A 16,386-nucleotide genomic window follows, 5' to 3' on the forward strand; every position below is an offset into this window, starting at 1 on the left:
ACTCCAAAAGAAGCAGGTGATGAAGTAATACAAAATTCCTTTAGAGCTACAAAGCCTGGCCTTCATTCAGATACAAAAGCATATACAGCACCACAACGGGAGCAATGAAGCAATAAATGGGTAAGCTAATAACTATCTGGGAGCCAGCAAACACAATGTCAGATAAAAGAAAAACATGGTTTCAAAACGCAATTCTATAGAACCATCTAACCAAAAGGGGAACTCACCATCTGATGCTGGGATCCAAACATAGTGTTACAGGGCACACGGCACAGGCAGGGGAAGGGTAAGCCAAGCTGCAAGAAGAAACACACTGTTTACTTATGACTATGAGACTGAGCAGTGGAGACAAACCACAAAGTATTCTTTAAAAACAGAGATTTTAGTGGGGGTACAATGGTGTGTGTGTGTTATCTTATTACTAAGCTTGGAGGTCACATGTATGAAGTCAGCCTGGCCTATACAGTAGGACCTTGCCTTTAAGATTTAAAAAAAAAAATTCTCTCCCCTCAAGACTTCAAGCTTTATAAATATATATTAAAGGACATTTGGAAAGTTAAACTCTCACTCCAAAAGGTGACTTAACAAATGATTTGTAGGAGGACACAATCTAAACCTCTCTAAATAACATAGTCTATAATATGCCAAAAACCCAACCCAACCCAAACCAAAAAAACCAAAAACTAAGCACATTGCATTCTGAGTTGAGGAGGGTAACCTGGCATTCTTCCTTCAATCATTCAGAGAACAGTATCTTTTTTTTTTTTTAAGATTTATTTATTTTATGTATATGAGTACACTGTAACTGGACAGATGGTTGTGAGCCATCATGTGGTTGCTGGGAATTGAGCTCAGGACCCCAACTTTGGGGCCCACTCGCTTCTACCCAAAGATTTATTTACTGTTATATGTAAGTACACTGTAGCTGTCTTCAGACACCCCAGAGGAGAGCATCAGATCTCATATGGGTGGTTGCTGGGATTTGAACTCAGGACTTTCAGAAGAACAGTCAGTGTTCTTAACCACTGGGTGGTCTCTCTAGCCCAGAGAACATTATCTTATTTATGGGTCCTTCTACCCCTAAAAAATAAGAAGTATAGATTATCAGAAGAATATTGCTTAAAAGAAGCAAAGTCTGGTGAGATGGCTCAGAGGGTAAGAGCACTGACTGTTCTTCCAAAGGTCCTGAGTTCAAATCCCAGCAACCACATGGTGGCTCACAACCATCTGTAATGAGATCTGACGCCCTCTTCTAGAACGTATGAAGACAGCTACAATGTACTCATATATAATAAATAAATAAATCTTAAAAAAAAAAAAAGAAGCAAAGTCAATGTCACGTATGGAGAAAAGTTGTCAAATTAATTTTGTAACATTAAATTCTTAATGTTTAGTTTCAAAACACAGGGAGCTGGTAGTTTTAGAAACTATAAACAGATGCAGCATTAAAAACATACAGTGAGTTGGGTGTGGTGGCACACGTCTTTAATTCCAGCACTCGGGAGGCAGAGGCAGGCGGATTTCTGAGCCTGGTCTACAGAGTGAGTTCCAGGACAGCCAGGGCTATACAGAGAAACCCTGTCTCGAAAACAAAACAAAACAAAACAAAAAACAAAAACCAACCATACAGTGAGTGCTTCATTCACACATTTTCTCTAGAAAACACTTTATGTAGTATGCTTTCCTTTGGCAGCGCCAGGGATTGACCCTAGGGCCTTATGGATGCTAGACCAAGTGCTCTGCTACTGAGCTACATTGCATTCCTTCCTTAAAATACTTAAAAAAACAAAGCAAAATAAAAATCCACTTCAAAAGTGATTTGGAGTCTAAGAAAGGAGGATGGCCAGTTCCTGAGCTACAGAGTTTGATACCAGCCTGGGCTACACTCATGATAAGATCTCATCTGAAAAATTAAGTCTGGTGTGGTAGCTCACATCTGGGCAGTGCTCTTGCCTCTACTTTCCAAACTCTAGAATGGTTGTGCTACCAACAAGCCCACGGAGTCATTATTTCTCTTTTCTGTTTTTCGTCATGCTATATGCTCCAAGTTAATTGGCCTATGCCTCTGTACAATTCTCCTGTCTCCATACCCATCTCATGCTGGGATTACAGAAGTACGGCAGTGTGTCAGGCTTCCTTGTGTGGGCCATCAGGCTTATGCATCAAGCACTTTTATGCACTGAATCATTCTGCCAGCCCACAGTGCTGTACTGTTTGTATAATAACAAAAAAGCATATAAAGAGATCTTTTTGTCTACTTGATACAAATAGCAGCTAGAGAAATGAATCTGTGTGCTTTAAATGTTTAAAGAACAGGGGCTTGAGAGATGACTCAGTGCTTAGAAATACTCATTGACTATCTGGGTTTGGTTTCTAGCACCCCACATCAGGTGGCTTACAAACACCTGCCACAGCTCCAGGCATCCAGACTCAAGCACAAATGTAGCACACCTTTACAGACATGCATCTATAAGGAAAATGTGTTTAAAAAAAGTTTAAAAGACCCAGCACTGGGGCTACAGGTGCAGCTGAGTATGTAGAGCCCCTGCTTAGCACATGTGAAGCCTTGAGTTTGAGCTCTAGCAATACAAATCAAAAAGAAACCACATGACACAGTTTCTTTAAACTATCTATCTCTGGGGGCTAGAGAGATGGCTCAAGTGTAAAAAACACTTGTTGGTCTGGGTTTGGTTCTTGACAGCCACATTGCAATGTTTCCAATCACCTCTACATCAATTACAGGGCATGTTACACCTCTTCTGGTCACTGTGGCAACCTGCATAAATGTTCTACAGATACAGACATGCAGGCAAACACAAATACACACGCACGCACACACACACACACGTACACACTCACGCACGCACACACACACAAATAAAATAAAATAGCATGCCTCTATCTTTGGGACTGGGGAGATGGCTCAGAGGTAAAGCATGTGTTTGGATTACAGAAACCTATGTAAATGCCAGGTGGGATTAGTCACCCACTTGTAATGCCAGACCTGGAAGGCACAGACAGGGAATCTACAGAGTAAGCTCTGGGTTTAACTAAGAGACTTTGATTCAATGAATGAGATGAAAGAATACTTGAGGATGACTCCTGACATTAACCCCTTGGCCTCCATGAATATGTATGTATCTACTCACACAGACATATAAAAACATGCATACACACATACACATGAAAAAAATATGGGAGGTGTTAAAAACAGCAACCACTTTTTTTCTTTTTTTACATTACCTGATTACAAAGGTATTGGCCCAGGCCAGGTCTAGCGGCAGCACTAAGATATATGACAGGCTTTTTGTTATATAACACGTTGAATCCATCTACAACAAAGTCTTCGTAGCGAGAATGAATGGCAAGCCTACAGATCTTAGCAAGTCCTTCCCTCTCTTCCTCGTGGAAATATGCACATCCATTTTCGTACCTATTAAGAGATGTTGTATGTTAATGTACTCTTATTTTAAATTTTAAAAATATTTTATTTTACACCTTATACTAGTTAAAATGGCTAAAATAAAAAACTAAGGTGACAGCACATGTTGGAGAGAATGTGGAAAAAGAGGAACACTCCTTCACTGCTGATAGGATTGCAAACTGTCTAACCACTCTGGAAATCAATCTGGAGATTCCTCAGAAAATTAGAAATAGATCTTCCTGAAGACCCAGCTGTACTACTCCTGGGAATATACCCAAAAGATGTCCCACCATGCCACAGGGGCACGTATTCCACTCTGTTCTTAGTGGCCTTGTAATATCCAGAAGCTGGAAAAAACTCAGATGCCCACAACGGAAGAATGAATACAGAAAATGTAGTCCACTTACACAATGGAATACTATTCAGCTATTAAGAACGAGGACATCATGCATTTTGCAGGCAAATGAATGGACTTAGAAAATACCATCCTGGGGCTAGAGAGATGGCTCAGTGGTTAAGAGCACTGTCTGCTCTTACAAAGGTCCTGAGTTCAATTCCCAGCAACCACATGGTCGCTCACAACCATCTGCAGTGTGATCTGATGCCCTCTTCTGGTGTTTCTGAAGACAGCTACAGTGTACTCGTCATATATATATAATAAAATCTTTTAAAAGAAAGAAAGAAAGAAAGAAAGAAAGAAACAAACAAACAATATATCATCCTGAGTGAGGTAACTCAAACCCAAAAGGACATGCATGGTATGTACTCACTAAGTGGATATTAGCCAAAAAAATACACAATACCCAGGATACAATCCATAGAACTCAAGGTTAATAAGCTGAAGGGCCCAAGTGAGAATGTTTCAATCCCATTCGGGAGTGAGAAGAAATCACTGGGGATGGGGGAGGAAGAGGGAGGGACCTGGGTGAGAAGAGGGTTTAGGGAGGGGAAAAGGGGAACAAGATCAGGTATGAGTGGGGGGAACAGGAGTGAAGCCCCGAGGGCCAAAGAAAGAATAGAAACAGGCAACCTCGAGAGGTAGGAGGTGGGGGAACCTTCTAGAATGTACCAGAGACCTGGTCTCAGGATTCAAAGGGAGGAACCTTAGATGAAATGCCCAACAGTAGGAAGAGAGAACTCGTTGAGTCTATATCCAGCAGAAAGAGGGACGGGGTTGGCACTCCACAGTCAAAAACTCTGACCCATAATTGTTCCTATCTAAAATAACTGCAGGGACAAAAATGGAGGAGACTGAAGGAAAGGCTATCCAGTGACACGGCCCTACTTGGGATCCATCTCAAGGGGAGCCTCCAAGGTCTGACACTATTACTGATGCTATGCTGTGCTTACAGACAGGAGTCTAGCATGGCTGCCCTATGAGAGGCCCAACAAGCAGCTGACCAGGACAGAAGCAGATACTTACATCCAACTGATGGACTGAACTTGGGAACTTCTGGAGTTGACTTAGGGAAAAACTGGAAGCTGAGGAGGAGGGTGACCCCATAGAAGACCAGCAGTCTCAACTAACCTGGACCCCTGAGATCTCTCAGACACTGAGCTACCAACCAGGCAGCATATATTTGCTAGTCCAAGCCCTCCGACACATATATGGCAGAGGACTGCCTGGTCTGGTCTTAGTGAGAGAAGATACACCTAACCCTCAATAGACTTGGGACCCCGGTGAGTGGGGAGGCCTGGTGGGGTAGGGTGGGGTGGGGTGAATGGACATCCTCTTGGAGATGGGGGGAAGAGGAATAGGGTGAGGAACTGTTGGAGGACAGACCAGGAGGGGGATAATGACTGGACTATTAAAAAAAAAGATTAAAGATAATAAAAAATAATTTATTTTATGGGTCTTTACCTGCATGTGTATGTATGAGTAACACATGTACCCAAAGAGGCCAGAAATCATCAGACCCCTAGAACTGGAGTTACACATAGGTATAAACAAACACATGGGTGCTGGGAAGCAAGTTAGGTTTTCTAAAAAGCAGCCAATGCTCTTAATTCATCAGTCACCTTCAGATGCTTATTAATATATTCCTATTTCTAGTTAGTTGTTTTTTTTCAGTAGTATAAAATCATGAAAACAATTCTTTTCTCATAGACACTACTCCTAGATCAGGCAGAGAAAACACAGTGAGAACCCCCTTCACTTTTAATGGATGCCTACTTACTGCAAGTACAAGTTATAAAGAAAGCAAGGATACAGCATCCACACCTAACTTTAGGAAATGGAATGAGCAGAAACAATGGGAACAAAGACTAAAAGTCCAGAAATAAAAAGCCTGAAGACAATGGCTCTTGATTGTACCACATGACGGCTAATACAGGCTGAAATGGTTAGGAATTTCAGCACTAAGACTTCAAAAATACATGAAGCATTAATGTACTCATTTAATTCTTGAATAAAATAGCTATCTATGCTCTCCCCACTTAAGAGAGGACAATACCTAGGCATGGAGAGGTTAAGCAACAACTGCAAAGAAGAGTTAAATCCATATGGAACACCACAAAACATTCTTCACAATCCACATCTGATTCTGATTTATCTTTATCAGGAATTAAAAACTTGTAAAGGTGGCTTGGAGAGGTGTCTGGTCAATTGAGAGCACTGGCTGCTGTTCTAGAGAATCTGGGTTTGGGTCCCAGTCCCCACATGATAGCTTATAACTATCTGTAATTCTAGTTTCAGAGGACTTGACCCCCTCTTTTGGCTTCCTTGGGCACTGTACACATGTGGTGCATATCCATACATACAGTGAAAATACTCATATATGTTAAAAAAAAAAAAAAAAAGGTAGAACTGGGCATAGTGGTGTCTGCCATTAGTTTCAGCACTGGGGAGACAAGGGAAGGCATCTCTGTAATTCGAGACCATCCTGATCTACGCATCAAGTTCTAATAGCTAGGCTATATAGAGACCCTGTCACAAACAAATAAGTAAACCTAAAATCCAACAAACAAACAAACAAACAAACATTGCCCATAATATCTTTACCATTAAATAAATGGATCTTTAAAAAACAAAAAAACCCTGCAACAACACCCAGTTCATAACGTCCTTACCTGAAAATCCGGCGTAGCCATAAGGTAGTGTCTGAAAGTATCCTGGTTGTAAGTTTTCTCAGCTTTTCTTTATCCAGAGTTGAAATATAGGCACCGAGGCTATGACCCAACAAAGCCATGTGACCTTGCTCTCCAATATTCTGGATTCTGTTAATCAAAATTCATTAGAGTATTAAAAATTGATTATTACCAAAGCATAGAGGGGGTAAGGATAAAATTTAAATAGTGTTTCACAGAAATTTGGTAGACTTTCACTTTACAGAGAGATCCAGAAAATGTCCTCGAGATGCTGAAAGTTTGGGGAGCAAAGTACTTTAAAAATTGAGTCTTAGGGGCTGGAGAGATGGCTCAGCGGTTAAGAGAAATGACTGCTCTTCCAAAGGTCCTGAGTTCAAATCCCAGCAACTACATGGTGGCTCATAACCATCTGTAATGAGATCTGATGCCCTCTTCTGGTGTGTTTGAAGACAGCTACAGTGTACTTACATATAATAATAAATAAATCTTTAAAAAAAAATTGAGTCTTAAAAGATAAATATCCTCTTTACTGACAACACAAACAGTTCTTAAATTTTCTTAAAATACCACCCTTTAGAGCTATAAAGGAAGGCTGGAGAGATGGCTCGTAAGTTTAAGAGCTCTAGCTACTCTGGGAGGGGACACAGTTCTGTTCCCAGCATCTACATGTGTATGTGTGGGGTCACAACCATCTGTAACTCCTGTCTGAAGAGATCAGACACACACTTCTGACTTCTGCAGGCATCAGGCATGCAGATGGTACACAGGTATATATGAAGGCAAAAAACTCCCACATAAAACAATTATGATAATGATGATGAACCATAGAAGAGTAATTCAGCTCAGGTGTAGGGCGCCAGCTCGGACATGCATATTTATGTAGCATACATTCACACAGACACAGACACATAAATAAAGTCTTTCAAAAAGTCTTTTTTCAAAAGAGTTTTAAAAACAGGTTCTAAGGCTTGAACTTGAGACCTTGCCCACGTGAGGCAAGTGTTCTACCATTGAGCTATACCCCCAGTATCAAGTCTTTACAAATATAAAAAGATATAATCTAGTTCATAAGAACAATATTATCACTCCCACTCATCACTTATCAGAGATCCTCAAGTTTGCTAATACCATTGAAGCAAAGGTGTGGGGAAAGAATTCTCACACATGGTCTGTGAGCCTATGAACTGGATTATCTCCTAGGAGCAATATTTGGCTCTACCAAAATCAAATGCATACATGCATTATCTAGCCCAACATCCTGCCTCTATGACTTATACACAAACACACTTGCCCAGTGAGAAATGACGTATGTTTAAAGTTATTGGCTGCAGCAATATTTTTATCAGTAAAACAGAAACACAAAGTAAAACTCTCTTCATCCATTCAAAGGGAAATAAAGCTGCTCTTTACACCGAGAAAGTTCTCTGTGTGACATGCAGTGAAGTCCAAGACCAAGCAAAGAAGGCCGGGGGAACAGTATTAAGTACTGTAGGGGTGGGTGTGGAGCTTTTGCTTGTTTACATAAGTGTACCAGAGCCTACAAAACTATTTTCTTATCTTCTCAATTTTAGTCTTCTTTGCTTATGTCTTGCTACCTAGCCCTACACTAGCTTCAAACTTGTGACCCCCTTGCTTCTGCCTCTAGAATGCTAGAATTACAGATGTGTACCACTGTGTTCAGTTTATCTTCTGTCTTTTGAACAGGAAAATATATTACTGATAGCAGAAAAATTAAAGACGAATGAAGATATATTCATTGAAATATACTAGACAGATGAATAAATAAAAGGTGATTCATAGACAATACAGGCTTCCAGTAATTAACTTAACTGTAGTAAATTCTTAGCAAGCTAAAGCAAAATAGAAAAGCATATGGCACATCAGTCCCTCCAGTGGCTCTTCATAAGACCTAATACTATAAAAGTGCTAGGACCTACTTTTAGAAAAAAAAAAAAAAAAATATATATATATATATATATGTAACTTTTAATGAAATTAATTACTCTTAATGAAGTTTCTTTCTTGAGCCACTCAAGAACAAGTCAAGAACAGACTTTCTTTTTTTTGTTTCATTTTGTTTTGTTTTTCTCTCTGTAGCTTTGGCTGTCCTGGAACTTGCTCTGTAGACCAGGTTGGCCTCAAACTCACAGAAATCCACCTGCCTCTGCTTCCTGAGTCCTAGGATTAAAACCATGAACCATCACCACCCTGCCAAGAACAGACTTTCAAAGGCAAGTTGCCAGCATTCCTTCATTACCGGGTGCTCTGGGGCTCCTCATCTTCATCTCCATGCATCAGATTTTGAACTAACTGGAGGATGCTCACCATATCTTGTCCACTGCAGAACAAAAAGGGTAGGTGGGTACAAAGAACACACAGTCCCCTCCCCTTCTCCAACCGGTTCTCTCATTCAAATGAACTTGAAGGGATTTTTTTTTCTTGTTGTTGTTTTTTCTTTTTAAACATTTGGTAGCTTGCTTAGAAGACAACGAATATTTAGAAACAGGTTATATATTTTTAAAAACCTTCAAATTATGTAACTTTACTTATGATTCTTTGATCCAAATTTATTTGATTTTTGAAAGTATTTCCAATATTGCTCTAGCCATATTTCTATAGTAGATCATATCATTATTGAAGAGGAGAGAATTTTTAACAAGTTATATTTTAAGAGCCAGTCTTTGTAAGAATGCTAAAAGGTTATAAAACCAACAAAAACTCTAATGACACAGGTATATCACTCTTATTTTCTTCCTGGGGAGTCTTGTCCAATTGAAACAATAGCCTTAAACATGTAATTTATTTCCAACTCTTTTTTTAAAAAAATTACTTATTTTTATTAGATATTTTCATGATATACATTTTAAATGTTATCCCAAGTTAGAAAATTTGAGACTTGCTTAGAGGATAGACTGCTTGACTTCTATACAAGATATGCTGTTAACTGTTCATTATATACAGAAGGAAAATGTCACTGACTAAAACAGTATGAAGTGGCAAGGTAATTTGTGGTACATAAAATGTAAAAATACTCTACTAATAAGAAAGTGAGTGGCCAGTGGTGGTGGCATACAGTTTTTAATCCCAGCACTCAGAAAGCAGAGACAGGTGGATCTTTGAGTTCGAGGCCAGTCTGATCTACCAATGAGTTCCAAGACAGCCAGAGGTATACAGAGAAACCTGTCTCAAACAAACAAACCAACCAACCCTGATAAAAAGAAAAGCAGCATTGAAGGAATACAGTGGGGAGTAGTAGAGAGCTTATCTAACATGTATGAACTCTAAGTTCAATCTCTAGGACCACAAAAATAGTAGTAAAAAAAAAAAAAAGAGACACTATCAAAATAATGATCCAAACTCATCTCTGAAAAGGTGCCAACCTGCACATGAAATGTTCTGATGCTTTACAACTGAAAGAGGTAAAGGCAGGGGAAAAAGCTGAAGCCACTTTGCTACTATCCTTGTGATCTGAGTTAGAGACCCAAAGTGCCAGGGCCCATGCATTATAGAACAGGGTGGAGATAGTTTGTGCCTGTAAAGCACTTACTAGCCTCATATGCTAGACATTAGTGTGATTAAATATAAACACTCCTGAGCACCGCTAAAAAGGTTTTAATGTGCTGTCATTCTGAAAATTTCAGCTGTTCTTGGGAGATTGAGATACGTTTGTGTACTTAAGAGAATAAACAAGTCCTTGTCCAGTTTCACCTGGAACAGGAGACAGGATCTGCTTCCTGTTGAGTGGCTAGAAAGGACTATAGGATTTCAAATCAACAGGATTCATGCTACAGCAGGAAGGACACAAGGCATCCGTACCTGGGCGTGTTAGGCTTGATATTTACTTTATGGTGTGGTACTTCCTCAATGCGTTTCTTGTCCAGCTTATATTCAGGTCAAAGGACAATTTAAGGGAGTTGTACTGTTAACCTAAGTGTAGTTTCCTGGTTATAAAAGAAAAAGTGTTTGCCTCAAGGAAGTTGAGCTAGGACTTTAATTATAGACTGTCTGCTAACTTTCTGTGAAAATGACAGCCAGCTATTTCTTTTTCACTAATTGATAAATTTGCTTTAGCCTCAAACAAATTAATCATTCCAGCAATGATTAAAGCTGACATTTTCCTTTCATTTACTATATTATTTTTGTTGTTTGTTTGCTGTTGTTGTTTTTCTTTTCTTTTCTCTCCTTCCTTTTTTTCTTCCTTTTTCTTTTTCCTTTTTTTCTTTTTTCTTTTTTGAAACAGGGAATCTCTATGTAATCCTAGCTGTCTTGAAACTCCCAATGTAGACTGTAGACAAGGCTGGCTTTTAACTCATGAGTTCTGCCTATCTCTGTCTCCTGGGTGCTGGGATTAAATGCATACACCACTATGCCCTACTCATTTACTGTATTATAAAAATTATAAACTGTACCAAACTAAAATATTTCTTACAATAAAACTCAGCCTACAGGAGAGATTACAGGTTTCAAGAATGATCTGCTTTGCTATCCCAGCTAGAATTATGAATTCACTAATGGCTTCTGATCACTGGTTATAGTTCTGAAAGGAGACCAGGTATGGTGGGACATGTCTGTAATCTAGAACTCAGAAGGATGAGGCCAGACAACTGCCACCAGTTGAAGGCAAGCTAACAACAAAAGTTCTGGGAGAGAAAGAGACTAGTAAGTTCCCCACTATCACCTACCAGCCAGTTCTCTAGTGCGCTACTAAGTAACCACTTCAATTAACTTGGTACTCATTCAGAATAAACTTATAAGAAAATAACTGTCCCGGGGCCTAGCAAACACAGAAGTGGATGCTCACAGTCAGCTATTGGATGGATCACAGGGCTCCCAATGGAGGAGCTAGAGAAAGTACCCAAGGAGCTAAAGGGACCTGCAACCCTATAGGTGGAACAACAACATTATGAACTAACCAGAGCCCCCAGAGCTTGTGACTCTAGCTGCATATGTAGCAGAAGATGGCCTAGTCGGCCATCAATGGAAAGAGAGGCCCATTGGACACACAAACTTTATATGCCTAAGTACAGGGGAACGCCAGGGCCAAAAAGTGGGAGTGGGTGGGTAGGGGAGTTGGGGGGGGTGTATTGGGGACTTTTTGGATAGCATTGGAAATGTAAATGAGGAAAATACCTAATAAAAAAATTAATTCTGTAAAAAAAAGAAAATAACTGTCAATTTTGGGTTAAGAAAAATGTATCCCCTAAGTAAAGGTACTGGCTCTCACTGGCACCTACCTGCCTTGCAGTGGCCCTGGAATATCCTCGGACGCTGGCTTCTTTCCATTTTCCTCCTCTGTTCTTCTGGATTAAAGGAAAGGAAAAGTTGACTGTATGTTTTAACCAATAAAGTTTCTAACATATGAACATGCAAACACGTGACTTTACCTAGAACAATCAGTGACTGATGGAAGATTTCAAATCCATTTATTTCATTTCCTTAGATCCCAAATACATTTGAGAGTTTCAGGAGAAGAATGAATATATATATATATATATATATATATATATATATATAAACACTTCAAACAACTGTTTTGTCAATTGGTTCCCTATGTGACTGAACCTACACTAACAAGTATTTAAATAGCTTCCAGTCTGGGCCAGTGCCCTGAGCAGACCTTGGGTGCGAATTCTGAAGCTAGTCCCACAACACCCAGAGAAAGATCTACTCCCAGGCGCTCTAACACTCCCAGGATCACAGCCTGACCCAGGCACTCAGGAACTCCACCCAACCAGTGGCACAGGTTCTTTCCAGTCTGTCTGGACCAACACCACAACACCCAGAGGAAGCTCCACTCCCAGGTGCTCTAACACACCCAGGATCCCAGGATCCCAAGATCCCAAGAGCATGGTCACACCAGGATCTCACGATCCCAGAGGCAGCTTGACTCCCAGGAGCTCTGACATATCCAGTATCTCAGGATCACAGGATGCTAGAATCAGAGAGACAGCTGAACTCTGAGGAGTTCTGACACAACCAAGATCACAGGAAGGACAGGTTCCAGTCAGACACAGCGAAGGCAGGTTGCACTAGAGATAATCAGATGATGAGAGGCAACTTAAGAACTTAAGCAACAGAACCCAATTCTCCCACCATAGCAAGTCCTGGATACACCATCACACTGGAAAAGCAAGATTCGGATCTAAAGTCACTTCTCATCATGATGATAGAGGACTTGAAGAAGGACATAAATAACTCCTTAAAGAAATACAGGAGAACACATGTAAACCAGCTAGAAGTCCTTAAAGAGGAAACACAAAAATCCCTTAAAGAATTACAGAAAAACACAATCAAACAGGCGAAGGAATTGAACAAAAACCATCCAAGATCAAAAAATGGAAATAGAAACAATAAAGAAATCACAAAGGGAGACAACCCTGGAGATAGAAAACCTAGGAAAGAGATCAGGAGTCATAAATGCAAGTATCATCAACAGAATACAAGACATAGAAGAGAGAATCTCAGGTACAGAAGATACCATAGAAAACATTGACACAACAGTCAAAGAAAATACAAAATGCAAAAAGCTCCTAACCCAAAGCATGCAGGAAATCAAGGATACAATGAGAAGACAAAAACCTAAGGATAATATGTATAGAAGAGAGCAAAGATTTCCAACTCAAAGGGCCAGTAAACATCTTCAACAAAATTATAGAAGAAAACTTCCCTAACCTAAAGAAAGAGATGCCCATGAACATACAAGAAGCCTACAGAACTCCAAATAGACTGGACCAGAAAAGAAATTCCTCCTGTCACATAATAATCAAAACACCAAATGCACTAAACAAAGAAAGAATTTTAAAAGCAGTAAGGGGAAAAGGTCAAGTAACATATAAAGGCAGACCTATCAGAATTACACCAGACTTCTCACCAGAGACTATGAAAGCTAGAAGATCCTGGGCAGATGTCAACAAGACCCTAAGAGAACACATATACCAGCCCAGGCTACTATACCCAGCAAAACTCTCAATTACCATAGACGAAGAAACCAAGATATTCCATGACAAAAACACAAAATATTTCCATAAATCCAGCCCTACAAAGGATAATAGATGGAAAACACAAACACAAGAAGGGAAATAACACCCTAGAAAAAGCAAGAAAGTAATCTTTCAACAAACCCAAATGAAGATAGCCACACAAATACAACTCCACCTCTAACCACAAAAATAACAGGATAATCCCATGCACCCTATCAGATTACCACAGACTAAGGCTGGTCTTAAATACCAACAAAAACAATGGAAAGCACACATACAAGTGGAAGCTGAACAATGCTCTACTCAATGATAACTTGGTCAAGGAAGAAATAAAGAAAGAAATTAAAGGCCTTTTAGAATTTAATGAAAATGAAGACACATCATACCAAAACTTATGGGACATAGTGAAAGCAGTAGTAAGAGGAAAACTCATAGCTCTAAGTGCCTCCAAAAAGAAACTGGAGAAAGCTTACACTAACAGCTTGACAGCACACCTGAAAGCTCTGGAACAAAAAGAAGCAAATACATCCAAGAGGAGTACACAGCAGGAAATAATCAAACTCAGGGCTGAAATCAACCAAGTGGAAACAAAAGAACTATACAAAGAATCAACCAAACCAGTAGCTGGTTGTTTGAGAAAATCAACAAGATAGATAAACCCTTATGTAGACTAACCAAAGGGCACAGAGACACTATCCAAATTCATAAAAATCAGAAATGAAAAGGGAGACATAACAATGAAATATATCTTAAAATAATTATTCTGTTTGTTGAATATTAACAGTTGAAAATACTAAAATGTTTACAAACATCAGGGAAATATTATTGATAATTTTTCTCACTGTGCTTGAAATTAGCAGTTACTTAAATGTTTAATTTCAAAGAGTTTTTGCTATTTTGAAATTTTAAAAATATACTTACTGATAAAATAATTTCTCTGCTAGAAACACTGATAATCATTTTGTAAGTGAACTGATTGTTACACAAGGCACACAGGTATATAGTGCGTTTTAAATACTCTCCCACTATGTCAGGTGGTATCATATAAGGGCTTTTGAATATATTTCTTAATGATTCATTTTTAATATTTTATGCTCTTTTACTATGTTTAATTCCCAAAGGATATTTTGTATGTTTTGAAACAAGTGAGTATTGAACATTAGATATAGGATCCTCAGCTATGGATATTATTAAATACTCATTAATGATAGCTTTAGGGTATGAAAGGATATGAATATAAAAGTTGAACAAATTTTTTATGTATAATTTGATTCTCAAAATACTCAATGTTATTGTTTGATGTATAAAATGGATTTAAATAATAAAATCTAAGAAAAAAATAGTTGTGGGCCTTTCATGTACATACAGTATACACACATAAAATAAACATATACTTAATTTAAAAAAGTATTTAAATATTCAAATCAACGTATTCCATAAACACAACTCTAAAGTGGCAGAACTGAAAGAGCCTTCCCAAAATTTCAAATACTTTTGTTGCAAAGCACCTTTTGCCCAATATCTAGCTTTAAAAGCCAGTAAAAACTGGCACTGTAGAGATGGAGGCATCTAAAACTGGAAGGAGAAGCACCAGATTCAAAAGTGGCTGGATACACTCCCCAGGACAGCCTCTACCCAACATGCTCATATGCATGCGCATGCTCACCTCGGGCTCTCCTCCAGCATCCGCATCGCCTCTTTCAAGTTTTTTCCCATTTCAGCTAATGTAGGGTCTGCTATCTAAAATAAATAAAAAAGGGTAAAATTTTAACATTCCTCTATTACTATTTTTTTATTTATTATAAAAATATAATATTTTTTTATACCCTAGAACTCATGGCAATTCTGTCTCAAGTGCTGGAACTGTAGGCATAAGCTAGCACATATGCCTTGTCTTTTACCTCTGTTACATAATTCATTTGGAAAAATCAAATGCAAGGCAACTTCTCTTGGATTAACTACAAAAGGCATAGATTTACTATAACATACAAAAGCATAGCATACAAAAGTAAAATCCCAGGCAGGCAAGATGGCTCAGCGGGTAAGAGCACTCACTGACTGCTCTTCTCAAGGTCCTGAGTTAAAATTCCAGCAACCACGTGGTGTCTCACAACCACTCATAATGAGATCTAATGCCCTCTTCTGGTGTGTCTAAGACAGCTACAATGTACTTATGTATAATAGTAAATAAATCTTTGAGCCAGAGGGAGTGGGGTTGACCAGGCGAGCAGAGGTCCATCTGTACAGCTACAGTGTACTCATATACATAAAAATAAATAAGTATATCTTAAAAAAAAAGGTAAAATCTTCCAGCCTTAACCTTTAATAGAACCCATTTTCATCTTACACCTCTGCAGTTTGCTGATGCCAACTTTACAGTATGGCCCCAGCCAACATGCCTGCTTCATTTTTCTAGTGGTTACCTTATTCTATCTCACATATAATTTACTTAACCAGTCCTAAGTTAACAGATCCTGAGGTTATTCTAGTTTCCCATCTTAAAAAACAAAAACCAAGTATAATAGTATGCTACTTGTTTATATTATTGCAGTAGGCTAAAAATAATCTTACCTATTCCCTTCCTATAAGATCCTGGGTTATAATACATGGTAAAGTCTTCATAAATTTGATTAAGTTAAATATCTTGAGATGGCTAGACAACATTTACTATCCAGATGAATCCAAAATGTAATGAAAAGTATCTTCTTTATGATAAGGGCAGAGGAGCCACATATGCACATACAAACAAAGATAGTATGAAAAGGGAGTAGAAAAACTTTGAAGATGCTGGCTTTAAAAACTATTGTCATGGGCTGAAGAGATGGCTCAGCGGTTAAGAGCACTGACTGCTCTTCCAGAGGTCTTGAGTTCAGTTCCCAGCAACCACATGGTGGC

The 16,386-nt window shown here is 38.9% G+C and overlaps 1 protein-coding gene across 2 annotated transcripts in view; it reads right to left on the bottom strand.

The window, feature by feature from the left end:
- The window catches only part of Pdxdc1 (pyridoxal dependent decarboxylase domain containing 1), a 68,039-nt gene that overhangs the window by 35,421 nt on the left and 16,232 nt on the right, over window positions 1–16,386 (bottom strand). Inside the window, exons 2-7 of one of the 2 annotated variants that reach the window (XM_029470326.2) lie at window positions 15,158–15,231; window positions 11,746–11,808; window positions 8,769–8,849; window positions 6,494–6,640; window positions 3,244–3,433; window positions 228–296 (exon numbers count right to left, since the gene is read on the bottom strand). In XM_029470326.2, coding sequence (XP_029326186.1) covers window positions 228–296; window positions 3,244–3,433; window positions 6,494–6,640; window positions 8,769–8,849; window positions 11,746–11,808; window positions 15,158–15,231 — 624 coding nt within the window. Of the gene's footprint in view, window positions 1–227; window positions 297–3,243; window positions 3,434–6,493; window positions 6,641–8,768; window positions 8,850–11,745; window positions 11,812–15,157; window positions 15,232–16,386 lie in introns of both variants that reach the window. The other variant, XM_021185429.2, reaches the window with a different exon arrangement.

This window comes from Mus caroli, unplaced genomic scaffold (genome assembly GCF_978045245.1).
Source record: "Mus caroli unplaced genomic scaffold, Mus_caroli_1 scaffold_17, whole genome shotgun sequence".
NCBI classification, from domain to species: Eukaryota; Metazoa; Chordata; class Mammalia; order Rodentia; family Muridae; genus Mus; species Mus caroli.